General features: G+C 42.9%; 1 protein-coding gene and 1 long non-coding RNA gene across 4 annotated transcripts in view; both read left to right on the top strand.

The window, feature by feature from the left end:
• LOC137416037 (arylamine N-acetyltransferase, pineal gland isozyme NAT-3-like) overlaps window positions 1–13,349 on the top strand; it is a 29,593-nt gene extending 16,244 nt beyond the window's left edge. The window contains exon 6 of one of the 3 annotated variants that reach the window (XM_078772434.1): window positions 9,956–13,349. In XM_078772434.1, coding sequence (XP_078628560.1) covers window positions 9,956–10,312 — 357 coding nt within the window. In that variant the 3' untranslated portion in view covers window positions 10,313–13,349. The remainder of the gene's footprint in view (window positions 1–9,955) is intronic. The other 2 variants (XM_078772435.1, XM_068101562.2) reach the window with 2 other exon arrangements.
• Window positions 1,493–5,448, top strand: LOC144890736 (uncharacterized). The gene is made up of 2 exons (XR_013622506.1): window positions 1,493–2,154; window positions 2,264–5,448. It is a non-coding gene; the product is annotated as an uncharacterized LOC144890736 (long non-coding RNA).
• Window positions 13,350–22,903: the final 9,554 nt, after the last annotated feature.

Here is a 22,903-nt window from a genome sequence, read left to right as displayed (position 1 = left end):
CTGGGTGCTTCATTGGGAGTGCAACCATGTCCCTCAGGTGAACAGGGACCCACCTGGCATAGTGTGTGTGGTCTAAGGCATGGAACCATGGGACCAGTTCCGTCAGGGCATCAAGGTACGTCGTGAATGAAGCCTGCCGCAGAGAACGCATGTAGACCAGTACCAACATCTCTAGTTCCAGCACAGTTGCCCAGTACTGAAAGTTGGGAATGTCTTCTCCTCTCTGGTGACACCAGTCTTCGAACTCAGGCAGGTCTTCTGCATCATCAGCATATGTCATACAGTGGCGTTCATACGCACGGTGTTGCAGGATGTGCAGTGCCGCTGCAGTGATTTGATGAGCTCTTCTTGTGCGGGTGACGTGGGCAGCTCGTAGGAAGGAGTCGGCCGTCCCTGGCGTTGCAATCTCAGCTTGCAAAATCTGCAAATCTTGCAAAAATCAAATCTCTGAATCTGAGATGGCCCAATATCCAGATCTTTTCATAATATGATAGTCTACTAGTGTGCCAAATTTGGTGCTTGTATCACAAAATGCACAATTCTTTTGAATATTTGGGCTAAGCCGCCCCACTATCAGGAGTGCAGAGAAGTAAAGCAAACACAAACGGTATCATATTATGTTATGAAAAAATCCCCCACTTCCATGATGTTTTCATGCAGATAATTTGGATATTATGTTGTGACGTATAATATGCCATCCAGGAAGCGAAGGCAAAGGCAAATGCTGGGAAGGCAATGGCAATCCACCCAGTGTAACCCTTGCTAACCCTAGCTCCAACCCTAACAAGCTCCAACACTCTGTAGAGTATGGTACATCAAAATTATTTTTAAAAAACACGATCCTGCTCACACCTGGAGCAGCGCTACACGATATACATATTTACATAGAGAGAATGGGATGATCTGTGGCCATGAAATTTGTTTTCTTCTTCTTTTCTTTTCAAGTGACAGCTTCGATCCAATCGTTGCTAATCATGGATCTCCATGCTTCTCTGTTTTCCGATTTCCTTTTCAGTCGCCCATAGTCGTTGATATCATACCATACCTTCATATCATCCATCCACATTCTTTTTGGTCTTCCCTGTGATCTTTTTTCCTTCAATGTCACCTTGCATAATGCTTACAAACAATCTTTCACAGACCTCGTGTTACATGCTCAAACTAGAGCAGCACTCGGGAGAGCGCATACCTCCACCAGGCAGAAAGGTTTACGTTTTGTATCCCACTGATAGGTCAGATCTGAATCCATACCTTAAACAAAATCGAATCGCCTTGTTCTTGTCACCTAACCAACACGTCCAGCCAAGTTTTGTCATATTCTGTCCACAACTTTTTGAGATATCTTACGATATGCCATTTTTGGCCCCATCTCCCCAAGGTGAAGAATCACTTAGAAAATTATAAAAACTCACAGATCCGGATCCAAATCTTCACCAAAATCTCATCAATTCTTCCTTGTCACACACCCAACCTGTCCACCAAATTTCGTCCATAACGTTTTAAAATTGAAAGACAGACAGAAAGACAGACTGACAAACAGGGATGAAAACATCTATAACATTCATCCACCTTTGTTGATGGAGGTAAAGATTGTTGTTTTCTCTTCGCCCACCTGCATACCCTCAGGAATTCGTTGCAAAGATCAGACATGCATTAAAAACTGCCTATAAAAACCTCATTGTTGCTAACTCTGCTCTGCCATCTAATCTTTATTATCCAGATCATGGTTTTGAATGGGGGATGATTTGAGATGGTGATGAACAGCTATTTTGAAATACATTTGTTCTTCTTTTATTTATTACTTGTGCAAATCGAAGATTTTTCAAGTACGTATATTGGTCGGTTGCGTTTGTGGTTCTGTCTGTCTGTTTGTTTGTCTGTCTGTTTGTCTGTTTGTTTGTCTGTCTGTTTGTCTGTTTGTTTGTCACCGGCCTACAGGTCACAATTTTCAACCGATCTTCACGAAACTTCACCAAATGGTAGAGTTGGTCAGAAGCAAGAAACCTATTGTTTTTGGGGTCAAAAGGTCAACATAGGCCAAAGGTCACCAAATTTGCTAAATTTTTTAATTCCTCAATTTTCATCCGACTGACTTGAAATTTGAAGAGGACTTGCATATCTGGTCACTGAATTCAACCACCAAGTATTTTTGAGGTCAACATAGGCCAAATTTCTAAAATCCTCAATTTTCATCCAATTGACTTGAAATTTGAAGAGGACTTGCATATCTGGTCACTGAATTCAACCACCAAGTATTTTTGAGGTCAACATAGGCCGAAAGGTCAACATAGGCCAAATTTCTAAAATCCTCAATTTTCATCTAATTGACTTGAAATTTGAAGAGGACTTGCATATCTGGTCAATGAATTCAACCACCAAGTATTTTTGAGGTCAACATAGGCCAAAAGGTCAACATAGGCCAAATTTCTAAAATCCTCATTTTCATCTAATTGACTTGAAATTTGAAGAGGACTTGCATATCTGGTCACTGAATTCAACCACCAAGTATTTTTGAGGTCAACACAGGCCAAAAGGTCAACATAGGCCGAATTTCTAAAATCCTCAATTTTCATCCAATTGACTTGAAATTTGAAGAGGACTTGCATATCTGGTCAATGAATTCAACCACCAAGTATTTTTGAGGTTAACATAGGCCAAAAGGTCAACATAGGCCAAGTTTCAAAAATCCTCAATTTTCATCCGATTGACTTGAAAATTGAAGAGCATTTGCACATTGAGTCACTAAATAGGGAAACTAACTTTTTGAGGTCAAAAGGTCAAAGGTCAACTCAAGGTCAACCTTCCAAAATCATCATTATTTATCTGAAAAATCGTCACTTTTCTTCCTATTGACCCGAGCTTTGATCAAGATTGTCAATTTTAATCTTGACGAAATGGACAATTTGCTGTATCAATGGAATTTTCTTCTTGGGGGGGGGGGGGGGGGGGATGATTTTGCAAGTATTGTGCTCCGCATGACATCTTCTTGTTTTCCTATTGGTCATGCTTCACTGCCATATACAGTATGTCACTACATACATTAACTAGAACGGCACTCAGTAGAGAGCATACCTCCGCTGGTTGGCCATATCACTCAATGGTGAAGAATCACATTAAAAATTAAATAATTATCAAATCCGAATCCATATTCAGATCTTCACCAAAATTGAATCGATTCTTCCTTGTCTCACACACAACCTGTCCACCACGTTTCGTCCAAATCCATCCATAACTTTTTGAGACATCCTGCAATGTATAGTTTTTGTCCCAGTCTCCCAATGGTGAAGAATCACTTAGAATTTTCAAATAATTCTCATATCCGAATGCATATTCAGATCTTCACCAAAATCGAATCCATTTGTCCTTATCAGACACCAAACCTCTACACAAAGTTTCATCCAAATCCGTCCATAACTTTTTGAGATATCCTGCTATGTATCGTTTTTAGCCCTATCTCCCAATGGTGAAGAATCACTTGAAAAATTATAGTAGCCCCGAATCCAGATCTTCACCAAAATCTAATTATTTCGTCCTTGTGACGTACGCTACATCTCTGCCAAATTTCGTCCGAATCCGTCCACAACCTTTTGAGATATTTTGTTCACAAACAAACACACAAACAAGACAAACAGACAGGGGTGGGATAACAAAAACAAATTAGATGGTATTAATAGAATACTTACCCTGTCAACTTGTTGTGATCCAACTCTTCTGTTTTTGAACATTGTTTTTCTTTGAAGAGGAAGGATTTGATGTCAGAAGCGATGATCAATTCCATGACCTTGCTGATTATTGGGAGCAGGCTGATTGGACTGTAGTTGCAAGGATCTGTTTTTTCACCTTTCTTGTGTAAAGCGATAATGTTGGCTGATTTCCAAGCTGATGGCAGATGACCTTGAGCAAAAGAGAGGGTGAAGAGAATAGAGAGAGGGTGTGAAAGCGCCGCAGAGCAGGATTTTAGGACCCGTGGGCTGATGCCGGATTGATCTTTGATCCAATATGGCTGCCAGACCACGTGAGCGATGACAACATAAATTTATATTCTCTAATATAATTGTTGCATAGATCATGCTCAATACATTTCAAACTGATCACACTAATCATTGTCCCTGTCGAATTATGACGTCATAATTATGGCACCAGTGACGTCATCGTTAACAACACCTATTCCCCATATGGAGTTCTTTACAATGAGCCATGTTTCAATTTTTCCCAAGCAGCGGTTTTGGAGATATAGAGGTGCGACGTTTTCGGTTTTTCCAAGATAGCGCCTGTACCACATGACCTATGACGTCATGATTATCATTAAAACATTCTACAGGAGGAGGTGCTCCTATGGTGAAAATTTCGTGCCCATCAGACCAACAGTTTCTGAGAAAAAAATTCACAATGATCGGATACGTGTTGTACTTGTCAAATTATGATGTCATAACGAAGGTACAGATGACATCATTATTAACATATCCTGTTCCCCAAGGGGAGTGCTTGACAATGAGCCTTGTTTCAATTTTTCCCATGGCGTGGTTTCGGAGATATTGAAGTGCAACCTGTGTCGATTTTTTCCAAGTTCGCGTCCGTACCACGTGACCTATGATGTTATAATTATCATTAAAATATTCTAAAGGAGGAGGCGCTCCTATGGTGAAAATTTCGTGTCCATCAGACCAACAGTTGATGGAAAAAAAAATCGTAATGATCAGATGGATAAGTGTTGAATTTGTCGAATTATGACGTCATAACGAAGGCACCGATTACATCATCGTTAACATATCTTATTTCCAATGGGGAGTAGTTGACAATGAGCTATGTTTCAATTTTTTCCATGGAGTGGTTTCAGAGATATAGAGGTGCAAAGTTTTTCCAAGATGGCGCCTGTACCACATGACCTATGATGTCATGATTATCATTAAAACATTCTACAGGAGGAGGTGCTCCTATGGTGAAAATTTCGTGCCCATCAGACCAACAGTTTCTGAGAAAAAAATTCACAATGATCAGATATGTGTTGCACTTGTCGAATTATGACGTCATAACGAAGGTACAGATGACATCATTATTAACATATCTTGTTCCCCAAGGGGAGTGCTTGACAATGAGCCTTGTTTCAATTTTTCCCATGGAGCGGTTTCGGAGATATAGAAGTGCAACCTGTAGTGAAATTATACCAAGGTGAACCCAGGGTGTGCTCGCTTCAAAAGGGGCGTCTATAAGACCCGGGACAACCGGGGCGCACGGACACTCCAGCGGAACTCACTGTGACATAGTCCTGTAGTTTGAATGGTATGTACGCCCCTAAATGCTGCGCTGACTGTCCTCTCTGTTGGACCATTGCCATATTGAATCGACCATTGCTCATGAAATACTCTGATTTTAATGCCTGTTGCATGCATGTATATTTTACAGGATGTACTACAGATCTAAATTATATTAAACCTACCCAGAGGTCAAGTCGTGTCTGAGCTTGATTTTCACGACACAACCTTTTTCGATATTTTCCAAGATCGCATCCGTACCACGTGACCTATGACGTTATAATTATCATTATAAAATTCTAAAGGAGGAGCTGCACATATTCAGAAAATTTCGTTTCCATCGGTCTAACAGTTGCAGAGGAATTTTTGTTTTATTCATACTGATCAGATCAAGCATTGTACTTGTCGAATTATGACATCATAATTAAGGCACCGATGGCATCACCATCAACATATCTTATTCCCCATAGTGAGTACTTGACAATGAGCCATGTTTCAATTTTTTCCATTGAGTGGTTTAGGAGATAGAGGTGTAACGTTTTTCCAAGATGGCGTCCGTACCACGTGACCTATGACGTCATAATTATGAATAAAACAATTTATACAGGCGGAGGCGCTTCTATGGTAAAGTTTCGTGTCAATCGGACCAACAGTTGCCGAGAAAATGAATTTTTTAAATGCAGACACGTACGGCACATGGCACACGTACGGCACACGGCACACGTCGTACGGCACACGTACGCAACTGAATGCTTAACCCTGCTTTTCGCTTTGCGAGCGCAGGGTAACAAACGGACAAACAGACCTTTGGTGGCGGAGGTAATTAGGTATTTAACAACCCTTCCTTTTTTTGAATATCCAAATTCCTTCTCGATAATTGCTTCATGTCCCAGAAAGCTCTTTTCTTTTGCATTTCTGTTAGACACTTTCTATCCTCTGTTGCACACGTTCTAACATGTGTATAACATGTGTATAACTTTAACTTGTTTCAAAAATTCCCCTTGGAACATAATGGTAACTTTCGTACCTTTTAAATGTTTTGACTTTTTGACACTTAATTTCATCCCGTACTCTTTCCAAGCCATGTTTATGTTGTCAATCATGAGCTGCAGCTCTTCTTCAGTGTTGTCAATCACTAGTGTCTTCTGTATACCTGCATTAATAATACCTTCACCATCACTCAACAATTGGTTCACGAGTTGTCAAGTGACCACTATATTCGTCATGTGTGTGTGTCTGTGTGTGTGTCTGTCTGTCCGCAGCATAACTACCCGATGATATCATCCGATCTTGATGAAACTTGGGTGGGAGGTTGATATCATGATCTAGTTGTGTCCTGCCTAGAGTGGGCGTATTGCGCCCATTGTGGGCGGAGCCACGCCCGAAAAAGATATCTTTTTCGGGTTAATCGAGTTCAAGCTACATCTTCTCCGAGGGGTTTGGTGGAATCTGACAGGGGTTTCGATATTTGGTTAGGCCAATGTCATGTGTCTAGCCCCACGGAGCTCGTTTTTTTATTTTTTTTTCTACATTTCATTTTTCACCGAATTTTCGGTATTTTGTAGCTAACTAACCTCATAACTGATTATATAGTATTTTCTATCTCATTTCAAGGTCAGTAACCTTCGTTTTGACATTTCCGGGCCTGGCCTGTCCGGGTCTGTTTCGGTTATAGTCCGTCCTTTGTCATTGAATACCGCTCGCTCGTGAACCATCGTCGTCTCCTGACTTGTTTTATTTATTTATTAATATTGTGATTCCATGAATTTTGCATCGACCTACAGGCCAAACCATGTCAGATGAACTTGAAACCTTGACCACTTATAGTACGCCACGTGATTGGATACATATCCTAAATAAGACATCATAGATCACGTGACATGGCGGCCATATTGGATTTTATGAAAACCTTTAAAATGCATCTCCGCCTTCATTTTTAGATCGATCTAGTTGAAACTTTGACCACTTATAGTACGCCATGTGATTGGATACATATCCTAAATATGACGTCATATGTCATGTGACCTGGCGGCCATGTTGAATTTCATGCAAACCTTTAAAATGCATCTCCTCCTTCATTTTTCGATCGATTCAGTTCAAACTTTAAACAATCGGATCCGGGCTGCCGTTGTCAATGACTGGTGCGCACTTGTCCAATTAGGATGGAGCGGTTTGGTCCCCGGATCATCACTGCTCGCAGTTTTAATTATTATTATCATTATGTACCATTTTCATTATCATTATGGATCATTATGTACCATTATAATTATCATTATGTGTCATTATCACAATGTACCATTATACTTATCATTATTATTATCATTATAATTATCAGTATTATCATTATATACCATTTTAATGATCATTTTCATTTTATTTATCATTATATGCCATTATCTTTATGTATCATTATCATTTCAATAGTATATAATGAATGGACATACTTATGTTCTGTACGAACAAATAAATAGACAAACAAACAAACAAGAAATATGTTGTGCATGGCACGATTTTGTATACAAGATCGAGGCTCGTGAAAGAGCGAAACCGTGCGAAAGACTCGAAACTCGTGCTCGAAACTCGAAACTCGAAATCGTGCGAAAAACTCGTGAAAGAGCGAAAGAGAGTGAAAGAGCGAAAAAGCGAAAGAGCGAAACGAATACTTGTGAAATCCCTAAAATAAGTTTTTGGCCTTTGATGACCTCAAAAATAATTGGTGGTTGAATTCAATGACCTTGTATGCAAATCTTCTTAAAATATCAAGTGAATCAGATGAAAATTGAAGATTTTAGAAATCTAGCCTATGTTGACCTTTTGGCCTATGTTGATCTCAAAAATAGTTGGGGGTTGAATACAGTGATGAGATATGCAAATCCTCTTCAAATTTCAAGTTAATTGGATGAAAATTGAGGATTTTGGAAATTTGGCCTATGTTGACCTTTTGGCCTATGTTGACCTAAAACATAAATGGTGGTTGAATTCAGTGATCTGATCTGCAAATCCTCTTCAAATTTCAGGTCAATCGGAAGAAAATTGAGGATTTTATAAACTGCTCCTAAGTTGACGTTTTGGCCTATGCTGACCAATAATAAATTAGTGGTTGAATTGAGTGACCTAACATGCAAATCCTGTTCAAATTTCAAGTTAATAGATTGAAAATTGAGGATGTTAGAAATTGCACCTAAGTTGTTGATCTTTGGCCGATGTTGACCTCAAAAATAATTGGTTGTTAAATTTTCAGGCCTGATGTGCAAATCCTCTTCAAATTTCAATTCGATAAGATGAAAATTGATGACTTTTGAAATCTAACAAAGTTGTTAACCTTTGGCTTATGTTGACATTTTGACCTCAAAATCATCAGGCTTCTTGTTTGTGACCAACTCTATCAATTCATGAAGTTTTGTGAAGATCGGTTTAAAATTGTAACTTGTAGGAGATTGATTATACAGACAAACAAGAGATATGTTGTGCATAGCATGACATGTGCGAAATCCCTAAAAGAGGTTGTTGACCTTTGGCATATGTTGACCTTTTGGCCGATGTTGACCTCAAAAATAATTGGTGGTTGAATTCAGTGATTTGATATGAAAATCCTATTCAAATTTCAAATCAATCGGATGCAAATTGAGGATTTTATAAATGTTAGCCAATGTTGACCTTTTCTCCTTCAGACCTCAAAATAGTTGGTGGCTGAACTGGTTGACCTGATATGCAATTTATCTTCCAATTTCAAGTCAATCGGATGAAAATTGAGGATTTTAGAAAGTGCACCTAAGTTGTTGACCTTTGTTGATCTCAAAAAAGTTGTTGATCTCAAAAAAAATTAGTGGTTGAATTCAGTTCGCTAATATGAAAATCATCTTCACATTTCCAATTCAATCGGATGAAAATTGAGGATTTTAGAAAGTGCACCTAAGTTGTTGACCTTTGGCCGATGTTGACCTCAAAAATTAATTGGTGGTTGAATTCAGTTCGCTAATATGAAAATCATCTTCACATTTCCAATTCAATCGGATGAAAATTGAGGATTTTAGAAATTCGGAAAAGTTATTGACCTTTGGCCGATGTTGACCTCAAAAATAATTGGTGGTTGAATTCAGTTCGCTAATATGAAAATCATCTTCACATTTCCAATTCAATCGGATGAAAATTGAGGATTTTAGAAATTCGGAAAAGTTGTTGACCTTTGGCCGATGTTGACCTCAAAAATAATTGGTGGTTGAATTCAGTTCGCTAATATGAAAATCATCTTCACATTTCCAATTCAATCGGATGAAAATTGAGGATTTTAGAAATTCGGAAAAGTTGTTGACCTTTGGGCTATGTTGACCTTTTGACCCCAAAACAATAGGCTTCTTCCTTATGATGAACTCAACCGTTTGGTGGAAGTTTTGTGAAGATCGGTTGAAATTTTGTGACCTGTAGGCGATTGATGTACAGACAAACAAACAGACAGACACAGAGTAACGCACACGACCAACCAATATACTTGAAAAATCTTCGATTTTCACAAGTAAAAAGAAAACAGACAAATGGACCAAACAAAATGTGATACCCTCTCCTCTGGCGAGGATAACAATATAATATCGATTTATATTCATTTCCATTTTCGAATATTTGGACTGAGGGTCAAGTCAGCGTTGTGCAATGAATAAATAGTTTCATTACCACTGTTAACTATGGTCATTTTCTTTGTCTTCCAGGTGGCCAAAAATGGGGATGTCTGGGTCCCACGATTCAAGTTCAACCTTACCGAGAAATGTTGGAGCGACTTCAGTGCCATGAGCATCTACCAGCAGGTGTCACCTGCTGCTCTTTGCTGTTGTAAGAGCCTCTGCAGCAAGCATATTCCACATGGGAAAATAACATATATGGGTTGGAGGGTTATCTCAACCGTCTACGAGGATGGGAAGGTGCAGAAGACGAGTCGGCCAATTACTGAAGAGGAGATTCCTGTGTTTCTGAAGGATAATTTTGGGTTCACCTTGCCGAGCAAACTTATTTCCAAGGATGAACCCATTCAGGAAACTTGTTCAAACCAGCATCCTGTCCAGCATTAAGTTCAACACTTGTCTTACAACTATCTGGGACACCTCTTTGTGGTGGTTGTACCCCCCAATGCAAGGGCAGCACGGTCACAGTGCCGATCCGTCCCCATGGACCGGCCATTTCCCTCTTGTCCCTGTCTCTTTCTCTGACTCTCCCTCTGTCTCTTTCTCTGACTCTCCCTCTCTGTCTCTTTCTCTGACTCTCCCTCTCTGTCTCTTTCTCTGACTCTCCCTCTCTGTCTCTTTCTCTCTGTCTCTTTCTCTGACTCTCCCTCTCTGTCTCTTTCTCTCTCCCTCTCTGTCTCTTTTTCTGACTCTCCCTCTCTGTCTCTTTCTCTCTCCCTCTCTCTGTCTTTCTCTGACTCTCCCTCTCTGTCTCTTTCTCTCTCCCTCTGAAGGCGAAATAACATTGGACGAACTCACTGGTGTTTTAAAGACCTTGCCAACCAGCAGGGCACCTGGCTTAGACGGGTTGCCAGTGGAATTCTACAGCACCTTTTGGGACTTGCTGGGACCATGTCTACTAATTGTCTTCATAGAAAGCATACAAACTGGTGAACTTCCCTTGAGCTGCAGACGTGCCGTCATTTCATTAATCCCTAAAAAGGGAGATCTTCAACTGGTTGAGAACTGGCGCCCAATCTCTCTACTTTGTACTGATTACAAAATCCTGTCTAAGTTACTCGCTAATCGCATAAAAACCTTAATTGGGTACGTTGTATCCCCCGACCAGTCTTATTGTATTCCCAGCAGATCGATATTTGATAATATTTTTCTGTTCGTGATTTTATTTCGATTTGTCATTGTCAGAATGTTAACACCGGGCTGATCTTTTTAGATCAGGAAAAGGCCTTTGATAGTGTTGACCATCGTATTTACTTGAAGTTTTGAAGGGGTTTGGGTTTGGTTCCTTCTTCATTTCTTGTATCAAGCTGCTGTATCACAACAATTTTAGTTTGGTGTACATCAACAACAGTTTATGTTCACCTTTTCCTATTCTGCGAGGTATTAGACAAGGCTGCCCTCTTTCTGGGTACCTGTATTCACTTTCGATTGAACCCTTGCTGATTCACTTACGCCACAAACTTTCTGGGTTCTTGGTGACACCTCTTGCTAATCCTGTTAAGGTGCTTGCGTATGCTGAAATTTGTGTGTGATTGTTAATACTCAGTCCGACATTGCTGCCCTCACAAGTGCTCTATGTGAATTCAATTTGGCATCCTCTGCTACTGTCAATTGGAGCAAGAGTAAAGCCTTGTGTCTTGGTCCTTCTGGGTTATTTATCCCACCTTCCCTGCCTAATGCTTTGCAGTGGAGGTATGATGGTGTTAAACATCGCGGTGTGTTTCTTGGGAATGAGACCTTTAACTTAAAGAACTGGGATCAGATGGTTGATCACATCTCCCATATCCTTAATTGTTGGAAAAGATTGTCCAGTCTATTGTCTTATAGAGGTCGAGTGCTGATAATTAATAACTTTGCTGCTTCCAAACTCTAGCATCGGATGGCTGTCTTACAACCGCCCAAATCGCTAGTCATTAACTTGCAGCATATCCTTGTTAATTTTTTCTGGAACGGCATGCACCGGCTCCGAGCTGATCTTCTAAGTGTCCCCTTGGATAAAGGAGGTCAAGGACTTGTGGACATTACCAGTAAAATACTGGCTTTTCGACTAACCACCTTGCGCCAACTTCTCTACAAGGAAGTCCTGTCTTGGCGGCCCCTGGCTTCTTGCTTGTTGCAGCAAGTGGGTAAGCTCAGGTGTGGCCCCGAGCTCTTTCTACTAGATCTGCAGCGAATAGACATCTCCTTGCTGCCCTCCTTTTATCGAAGTCTCGTGAATGCCGGTCAGTGCCTCCTTCCAGTACGAAACAAGGATACATATAAATTTTGGAACTTAATGTGTGAACCTGTTTTCTACAACAGCCTATTTTGTCATGACTGCCAAAGTAGGTCCCTAATTCAATCTTTTATCGAATCTGGTTTTTTTCTTGTCAAGGATTTTGTTAATCATACTTATTCTGGATGGCAGACCCCTAACCAGATTTCGGAAGTATGCAATGCTACTTCAGCCTGACTAATTGGACAACATCTTCGTTCAATTGTTAAAGTGTTCAACTTTTAATTTATCATGGCCTCTACTGCATGATGTTCAGAACACAAAAACAATGCACCCTGACTTCCCTGATTTTTGTTTTTCTGGTGCTCCTTCCACAAAGCCTCTACAAGCTTGTGCAAAGGCTACTTTGTATGTGCAATGTCTTAATGTTGTCATCTCTGCTAACCCCAATAGCCCACTGACCACCCACTGGAAAAGCTCTACCTGCAGGGGCTCCGTCCTCTCCTACCTGGTTGTCGATGTACGCGTTACCTGTGTCTAAACGTGCCGGTGATATACAGTGGAGGCTTGCACACTATTCTTTGCCTTCCAACGCGTTTCTTAAAAGACTGAACCTCGTGATATCTGATGACTGCCCTTTTTGCCATCACTCCGAGGACATTTTCCATGCATATGTCGGATGCCAAAGGCTGGCTCCACTTTTTCAACTCCTGAAATATGTCTTCCAGAATTTCGGTTTTTGTTTTCTTCTTATCTTTTTGTGTACTGCATGCCTGTGTCTAACGAGAATGTCCGGTTCTCAAATCGTTCATTTTTACTTGCCGAGGCGAAACTCGCGATAGTATATTACGCGGAAGAGTCGGGTCTCTGGGACAAGCTCACCGGAATGCAGAATTTTGTTCGCCTTTAAAGGCCTTGTGTCTGCCCGCCTTAAAATTGATTTAATTTTTACCGAGAGACTTCTCGGCTTGATCACTTTGTTCAAAAATGGTGCAAAGCTGAAATCCTGTGTAAGGTGGAGGGAGATGAACTTTTTTTGCTGCTCTAATTAATGTCATGTTTTTCAATTCCTTGATTTAATTATTTTGTTGACTACAATTGTATTACTTGGTTTGTTGTGCTTTTTTAATACTTTTGTAATAAAAGACCTTAAAAGTCAAGTCTCTCTCTCTCTCTCTCTCTCTCTCTCTCTCTCTCTCTCTCTCTCTCTCTCTCCCTCTCTCTCTCTCTCTCTCTCCCTCTCTCTCTCTCTCCCTCTCCCCCTCTCTCTCTCTCCCCCTCTCTCTCTCTCCCTCTCTCTCTCTCTCTCTCTCTCTCTCTCCCTCTCTCTCTCTCTCCCTCTCCCCCTCTCTCTCTCTCCCCCTCTCTCTCTCTCCCTCTCTCTCTCTCTCTCTCTCTCCCTCTCTCTCTCTCTCCCTCTCCCCCTCTCTCTCTCTCCCCCTCTCTCTCTCTCTCCCTTTCTCTCTCTCTCTCTCTCCCTCTCTCTCCCTCTCTCAATGTTTCGCTTAATTTAATTAAACGCTTAAATTTTGCTCTTGATGTGGTCATAGCTCTTGCATGAGCATTTCCTTTGAAATTGTTTGTGGTTTTTTGTTTGTGTCTTCACCTTTGGTTTGTAAAATTTTTATACTTGCTGGTTTCCTTTAAATATCCTTTGCTCCTTTTGGTGAATTCATGATCCTTACGAAATGTTTCTTTAAACTGGTTGCTTTGCTTACAACCGCTTTGTGGAATTGCTTGTATTTTTATAATAAAAGGGCACAAAAGTCTCTCTCTCTCTCTCTCTCTCGCCCCCTGCTGGCCGTTCGTGTGTTGGGCGTGGCAAGATGGCGTGCACTCGTGTTCGTGCGCTGTAGCTCCGTGCTTGTGTTGTGTTGTTCCCCCCCCCCCCCCCATTCCTTCCTTTCCCATCGCGCCTTGTCGTGTCCTTCTTTACCACCTGTCCCTCTTTCCCTCCCTTGAGACAGAGAGAGTGAGAGAAGAGCCCAAAGGTGAGAGCAGACCCGTTCGGTTCAGTTTACCTGCTCCGTCGGTGCTGTTTACCTTACTCGCGTCGTGAGAACTTTATTATTTATTATTTCATTTCGACTTTATTTATTTATTTTGTGTCCTTTCCGCCTGGTCAAGGTGGAAAGGTGAGACATCGCCGTTATGGCGAGTGTTCGTGCATGGCAGGAAGGGTTTGAAACCCTAACAAGGAAGCATGCTTTCGTGTGTGTCCCTCCCGAAGGTGTTCCTACCGAGGACATTATCCTAGCTGTAGGGAATGCTATCGGCGATGGAAATGTCCGCGCCGCGTCGCGGATGAACCAAAAGTTTGTTGTTTTCGTGTCGGACGAGAAGTTCGTGCATGATGTTGTTAGTACCGGTCTGTCATTGAAAGGTGGGCAGTTCGTCATGGTTTCCCCGATGGACACACCGGCGATTAAAGTTATTATTTCAAATGTCGCTCCGTTTATCACAGATGATAAGTTAATGGCTGTTCTGACCCGGTATGGAACTGTTGTTTCCAGAATCTCGATGATTCCCCTGGGATGTCGGGATGAACGAGTGAAACATGTTATGAGTTTCCGGAGACAAGTATTCATGGTGCTTCCTGATCGCGGCGACGATACAGGACTAAACATCTCGTTTAAAATTTCGGTAAATGATCGTCAATATCAAATGTACGCTTCGTCAGGCACCTTAACGTGCTTCCTCTGTGGAGCCTTCGGACACGTTAAAAGGTTCTGTCCCAAAGCATCTTGTACGAAGTGCGGCAAATTGGGACACACCAATGTGGGCTGTAAAAAAGAAAACGCCCCGATCGTGCTTCCTCACGCCTCGACCGTGCTTCCTCACACCTCGACCGTGCTTCCTCACGCCTCGACCGTGCTTCCTCACGCCTCGACCGTGCTTCCTCACGCCGCGACCGTGCTTCCTCACGCCCCGACCGTGCTCCCCGACGCTCAAACCGTGCTCCCCGACGCTCAAACCGTGCTCCCCGACCCTCAAACCGTGCTCCCCGATGCTCAAACCGTGCTTCCTGGCGCTCAAACCGTGCTACCTGAAGCCCCGACCGTGCTTCCCGACGCCCCGACTGTGCTTCCTGATGTCCCGACTACGCTTCCCGAAGCCCCAACCGTGCTACCTGAAGCCCCAACCGTGCTACCCGAAGCCCCAACCGTGCTTCCCGAAGCCCCGACTGTGCTTCCCGACGCCACGACTGTGCTTCCCGACGCCCCGACCGTGCTTCCCGACGCCCCGGTGCTACCCAAACCCAGTGAGATGGCACTTGGTGATGCTAGTACTGCTGGCGAACCCATGAATGAAGAACTTGTCATACTGACCAAAAAACGGAAAGCACCACTAACAAATAGCCCCGATGGTGCGATAAAGAAGGCTGTCTTGGGCAGAGACACTGTCTCTGCAAAAGAGGGCAAAACGTTTACAGCAAACGAAAATATCGAACGCCAAAGTGGAAAAGAGGATGTTACTGATTTCCCAAGCTCTGAGAATAAAGCCGACATTGATCCGAACAATGCGGCCATTTTTGAGCCTGAACGCGAAGCCCCACCGGTCCCCCCTCCAGTAGCTGAGCGGACTGGTGACCAAACAAATTGCTCTGTCTTACAAACAGAAATCGTAACCCCGGCTACGCAGAGATCTGCAGCCATTTGCCAAAGCACACATAAAGAAAGTAAGCACCAGTCTGCTCGTGAGTGTGTACCAGAGTACCCAACGAAATCTCAGGAGATGCCTCCAGAGGAGCTCGTGAGAGCTGCAAGTAAGGCCCAAGATCCAGGTGGGACATTATCAGACCTGTCAGAGTCTGAGGACGAGGTGGAAGTGACTGAGCTGTCACAGTCATCAGCATCTCAGTCACAGATACCCCCCCAACACATCGTGTCGTTTCTAGCCGAAACGTACAGACAGCGTAACATAGTCATTAAAGACTATTTTGACGATTTGGCTGCATTCATCCACACTGCAAAATCCATAATTAAAACGCCTGAACAATTTGACCTGAATAAGTCACAATACCACAGGTTAAGAAAATTCATCACACGTGCAGGTGTAGAGTGTTCCCAGCCACAGGCTGATTTCATCAATACAGGATGAAAACTATAAAACTTGCAACCTTAAATATTAACGGTGGTGGTGCTAGCCACCTCCGCCAGGTTCAAGTAAAAAACATATTTCAACGGAAAAAGGTGGATGTGATCTTACTTCAAGAAACTCACATCACACCAAATGTGGAACATAACTGGCATCAACTTTTTAAGAGCCAATGCTATTTCAGCAATTTATCAGCTTCATCTGCTGGAATCGGCTTCTTGCTGAAGCCAGGCCTCGTGTGTGAGTCATGCCATTTTCAGGAGGTAATAAATGGTCGGCTTAGCTCTCTCAAACTAGTAAGCCATAACTTCCATTACACCATTTTTAATGTGTATGCGCCAAGTGATAGCGTAGAGCGTAAGTCCTTCTTCACCTCAATGATAAATCACTTAAGATCGGTTGATTTTGATCATTGTGTGTGTGTCGGAGGTGATTTCAATTGCGCCTTCGACCCATCGGTTGACAGAAACTCTGTCGAACCCCATCCTGAGTCCCATGTACACTTATCCAATTTTTTTAGCACAATGGGCTTCGTTGATGTTTGGCGGTTGCACCACCCAAACACATCTCAGTACACCTGGTGTCGATGCGCCAATAGTCGAGTATCCTTGGCAAGGCTTGACAGATGGTACATCAACGTACCCTTTAAAAATACTGCGGTTTCTTCAAATCTTTTTCCCTCCGTGTTTTCAGACCATCATATGGTAACCCTAAACCTTTCCTTTCCTCAACCCGCAAATAGGAGCGCTTATTGGAAGTTTAATGTTAGACTTCTAGAAGATGGTATGTTTAAAGAAGCCTTTCGTGTTTTCTGGGCAAGTCTAGTAGCAAAGAAATCTTCCTTTTCTTCATCCAGCATATGGTGGGATAACATGAAATCTCAAATTCGGGTTTTTTGTCAATGTTTCCAATCACACAGCACAAACGACAAGCACATTACAATGGCCCGGTTGGAATTGGATATTCTACATTTGGAGAGTAAATTGGCTCATGAAAACAATGACGCCAATTACCGGTTATTGCTTGTAAAGAAAGCTCTTTTAAGGGAGTTAGTTCAAGAGAAAGCAGCCGGAACATTAATTAGACTTAGAAGACAGAATGTAAAGTTATCAGACACCCCAAACAAGTCTTTCTTTTATTTAGAATCCTTAAGCAAGCCATCACGGCTAATCTCAACTGTTTTGGACTCAAGAGGCAACGTTGTTGTCAACGAGGATGATGTTAGAATAAACATTATTGAATTATTTACAAAACTTTTTGAGGAGCAGACTGTTTGTAATGATACAATGATGGATTTAACCTCTCACCTCCCCTCCCTAACTGAGGCTCAACGGTTGGAGCTTGACCTACCAATCACCCTCTTTGAGCTAACCTGTGCTCTTGCTGCCATGGATTCAGGGAAAGCTCCGGGTATTGACAGTCTACCTCCCGAATTCTTTCTGACATTTTGGGACCTTTTAGGCCCTGAGTTGCTGAATGTTTTGGACACTTCTATACAGACTGGTATAATGCCGCTGAGTCTAAGAAGAGCCGTAGTGTGCTTGCTCCCGAAAACTGAAGATCCCCGACTTTTGGTGAACTGGCGACCGATCTCCCTGCTGTGCACGGACTACAAGCTTTTTTCAAAAGTACTAGCTAATCGACTAAAAAAGGTTATTGGTGATCTAGTACTGCCAGAACAGAGTTACTGTGTTCCTGGAAGATCCATCCATGATAATATTTCTTTAATCAGAGATCTCATTGATGGTAACCATGTTAAAGAAGACTTTGGAATGATGTCGCTTGATCTTGAAAAGGCATTTGACAGTATCGACCATAAGTTTATGCATCATGTGTTACAGGCATGCGGCCTCGGAGCAAACTTTCGTTCCTACATTTCCTTGCTATACACGGATGTATTTAGTTTAATTAAGATTAATAATGTGCTGGCTCCCCCCATCAAGGTTCGGAGAGGGGTCCGGCAAGGGTGCCCAGTCTCTGGTTTATTGTTTGCTCTTTCTTTAGAGCCTCTTCTCAATCTACTGAGAAAGAAGATTTCTGGAATAGCACTCTCTCCCATGAGTGCACCGCTAACCCTATGTGCTTATGCGGATGACGTCTGCATCTTTGTAAAAGATAAGGATGATATTGATATCGTTGTTGAGTGCCTGTCAAAGTTTCACGCTGCCTCCTCTTTAAAAATCAATTGGAACAAGAGCAAGACGTTATGGATACCCTCCCTTTATCGCAACCTTCTTCAGCCTGTACCACAGCCGCCCCCATCCCTCCCCGCAGGGTTGCTGTGGGGAAGTGAGGGAATTAAGTACTTGGGCATATTCCTTGGTTCCCCACAGTATGCTCAGAGAAATTGGGACGGGGTAATTGAGCAAGTGGGAGAAAGATTGAACCGATGGAAAAGGGTTTTACCTCATTTGTCCTTCAAGGGCCGTGTGCTAGTGATCAACAACTTAGTTGCCACAATGTTGTGGCATAGGTTCATCTGCCTGCAACCGCCGGAGGCCCTACTCAAAGCACTCCAGGGCAAACTGGTGGACTTCTTCTGGGGAGGCTACCACTGGCTACGACCCGATGTGATATGTCGCCCCTCGGCTGAGGGTGGCCACAACCTCGTCGACATCAAAGCCCGCCTAATGGCCTTCCGGCTGCGGTCCATTCAACGTCTCCTCTACATGGAACATCTGCCAGGCTGGCTCCCTGCACGCCTTGTACTGCAGCGAGCGGGTAGGCTCGGGTACGGGTTTGAACTTTTTCAAATGAACCTCCAGCATGTCGACATATCGGTTCTCCCTGCTTTTTACCAAAGCCTCTTAAATGCCTGGCAGAGCCTTTCTGTGAGTCGTCAGGCGGACACATATGTAATGAAAATGCTGGCACACGAGCCTTTGTTCTATAACCCTCTCTTTCCCGACATTCCAAAGAGTCGAGATTTTTGCCAACACTTTATAGCAGCTGGTATCGTGAAGGTGCGGCATCTCCGACATGACTCAGGGTATGGTTGGAAATCCGTAAGTGAAATCGCCGACCTGACAGGGATTTGGTCCCATAGGATGATTGCAAAAATTTTGAGGAAAATGATTCAGGTGGGACGGCAACTTGGCCTAACTTGGACTCGAGGTACAGAAGAAGATCTAAATGAGCCGACAGTGCCTAAATTGATTGTTGAACACATTCAAAACGATTTGCCCCCTGTTAGCGATGGGTCAAAGCTTTTCCAGACAATGGACAGCAAGTGCATCTACAAGATGTGCCTCAAGCTGTTAAATGGGAACCCTTCGTTAAATGGAGTTACCCGATGGAAAGCATTGTTACCCGGAGGACCCCCCTCCGAACCTATCTGGGAAGCCATGTATAGTGAGCCCACATCCAAAAGAACAGGTGATCTCCAGTGGCGTTTGGCCCACTGGATTGTTCCCTCCAACACGTTTATTAGACATTTTTCTCCTGTATCTGTTTGTTGTCCCTTCTGTACAGTCAATGAGGACTTGTTTCATGCATTCATAGACTGTATCTGATTATTTCCTTTGTTTCATTGGTTGAATTACATTGCACACGAAATGCATGTTACTTTTTCTTTGAGAAATTTCGTCTTTGGTTTTGCTCCTAAACAGAATCCTGCGTCTAAACTGTTTAGTTTCCTAATAGCAACTGCGAAACTTGCTGTTTATTTGACAAGAAAAGACAAACTATCTGGCAAACCGATAGAGCACTGCAATATCATGTTGTGTTTGAATGCATTAGTCTCAGCAAGATTGAAACTGGAATTTACCCTTTCCAACGAGGCCGGCAATTTTCAAAACTTTGTTGATACTTGGTGTGTTGGTGGGTTTTGTGAGGTTAAAGAAAACGAATTTAGAATACTGTTGTGAGATGCTGATTGTTTCTTATTTGATGATCATTGGGTGCTTCTTCTTTTTCTTTTTTCTGGCATTATTGATTTCATTGCAAAACGTGTATATTGTTACTTTTATAGTTTTGTAATAAAAGGACTAAAAAGTCAAAGTCTCTCTCTCTCTCTCTCTCTCTCTGTCGCCACCTATCGGCCGTCGGTGCGTTGGGTGTAGCGTCATGGCGGCTGTGAGCAACTGCTCTGTGTTTTGGTGAGTCCGTCGTGAGGTTTCCCCCCTCTCCTGCCCTCCCCTGCCCCCCTCCCTCTCCTTTTCCATCCTGTGTGCCTTGGCATTTGTTTTCATCTGTTCTACACCTTTGCCTTCGAGAGAGAGAGGATTGAGAGCGGGCCCATTTTGGGTGTGGCCGACTGGCGTTGACGGCGCGTTGTAAGCCATTTCTGTGCTTATAATGCACGTTTATTTTTTACTTTAGTTCGTTTATTTAGGTTTGATACCCTCTTGTCCGGCTCGGACAAGCGGGGGGAGGGGAGGGGGTATTTTCGCCGGAATGGCGAATGCACGCTCTCGTCGCGATGACTTTGAAGGCTTAACCAGGAAGCACGCGTTTGTGTGCGTGCCTCCGGATGGAGTCCCTGTCGAGGACATCATCCTCGCTGTGGGGAGCATTGTTGGGGATGAAAATATACGTGCAGCTTCGCGTATGAACCAGAAAGTGGTGGTGTTCGTTTCGGACGAGGAACTCGTCCATGACGTGGTAAGTGCGGGAATAACCACGGAAAGCGGTCACTTTATGATGGCGTCGCCGCTATTAACTCCCGCGACGAGAGTGGTTATTTCTAACGTACCACCATTTATCCCAAATGACAAGTTAATGACCGTGCTATCACGGTACGGTAAAATGGTATCGAGGATTTTAACAATCCCTCTTGGGTGTCGGAATGAACGTGTTAAGCACGTAATGAGCTTCCGCAGACAGGTGTATATGGTCCTTCCAGACCGTGGGGACGACACAGGCCTCAACATCACTTTCAAAATTAATTTTGAAGAGGCAAATTTCCAGCTATACGCATCGTCCACCACCTTAACATGCTTTCAGTGTGGAGCGTATGGACATTTAAAACGTTATTGTCCCAAAGCCTCGTGTGTCAGGTGTGGCAAGACAGGTCACACTGCCATAGTTTGTAAGGAGGAGGTTGCTCTGCTAATGAATACGCCCAGTGGGAGGGAGGTTAACGCTGCTCCACTAATGAATACTCCCAGTGGGAGGGAGGTTAACGTTGCTCCATTAATTGAGATTCCCAGTGGGGGGGGAGGTTAACGCATTGCCACCGCTTAAAATTCCTAATGAGGGTGAATCCAGTGTTCCAAGCGTGAACGTATTTATTCCTCCTCAGCAAAATGTTGAAATGGACACTGATAGTAAAGTGTGGACGAGTAAACGAAGGGCTCCGGATGATAGTGACTCATCTGGAGCAGGTAAAAAGGTTGTGCTCGATTTGCAGGCTGTTGGTGGAAAAACTCTTCAGGATGCACCTGGAATCTCTCTGCAAAGCGTGGACCAAATAAATAAAGAGGAAAACCCAGAAAAGAGCATCAGGGTTCAGCCGCTAAAACAACGCGCTTCCATTACTCACACAGACGACGTTAATGATGTAAATAATTCAGGCCACGATACCGTGAATGGTGCATCATTGATCCAAGCGAATGTCGCCGAACAGGCTGACATCCATAATAAATCTGCCAATATAGCAGATAAGGGTGGAAACATAAATCCACAGGAATGTGGGAATAATGATTTCATGCCAATTGAGGAAATCAGTAATCAATGTGCTGATGTTTCCCAAACACAGCACTGCGTGGACCCCCCAGACAAGGGAAGGCTAGGTTGCATAGCAGGAGAAGAAAACGGTATTGACCCAGACCCCATTGGACCACTTTCTGATTTATCAGAATCGGAAGAGGAGGTGGAGGTAACAGCATTATCACAATTAATGGCAGATCAACCCCCAACCCCTCCCCATATTGTTCTCTCATTCCTCAATGAAACGTATAGACAGCGAAATGTCATCATTGGGGATCATTTCCCTGATTTGGCTCCCTTTATTCAGGCTGCAAAACTAGTCATAAAAAAATCTGAGGAACTAAACCTAACAAAATCGCAGTTTCATCGACTAAAGAAAATCATAACAAAGGCAAAGAGTGAGTACTCACAGTGTCAGACAAAATTTACTAATGAGTGATGAAGACGCTTAATCTTGCAACACTCAATATAAATGGCGGTGGGGCCAGTCACGTCCGCCAGATCCAAGTGAATAGTTTATTCAAACGGAAACAAGTTGATGTAATATTACTGCAAGAAACTCATATTATTGAGAAGGTTGAACATGACTGGTGCAGCATGTTCAAAGGTAAATGTTTCTTCAGTAATATGTCATCTGTATCTGTTGCAGTGGGGTTTTTGTTAAAACCAGGACTTGTACCTGAATCTTGCCTCTTTCAGGAGGTGATTCGGGGACGTTTTGCCTCCCTAGAATTGGTGATCAATAGCCTGAAGCTTATTCTTTTTAATGTATATGCACCAAGTGAGAGTACTGACCGTAAAGCCTTCTTTACTGAAGTGATAAACCATTTAAATTTGTTTGACCCAAATCAGTGCATATGCATGGGGGGAGATTTCAATTGTACGCTAGAGCCCAAAATAGACAGAAATTCACCGGAACCACATCCCGAGTCCCATGGTGACCTCTCCCAGTTTCTTTCAGGTGGGGCTTTTTTGGATGTATGGCGATTGATGCACCCAAATGACCGGCAGTTTAC

The sequence above is a fragment of the Myxine glutinosa genome, chromosome 2 (genome assembly GCF_964187855.1).
Source record: "Myxine glutinosa chromosome 2, kmMyxGlut1.1, whole genome shotgun sequence".
NCBI classification, from domain to species: Eukaryota; Metazoa; Chordata; class Myxini; order Myxiniformes; family Myxinidae; genus Myxine; species Myxine glutinosa.
The sequence above is the reverse complement of the archived record's forward strand: the minus strand, read 5'-3'. Positions and strand labels throughout refer to the sequence as shown.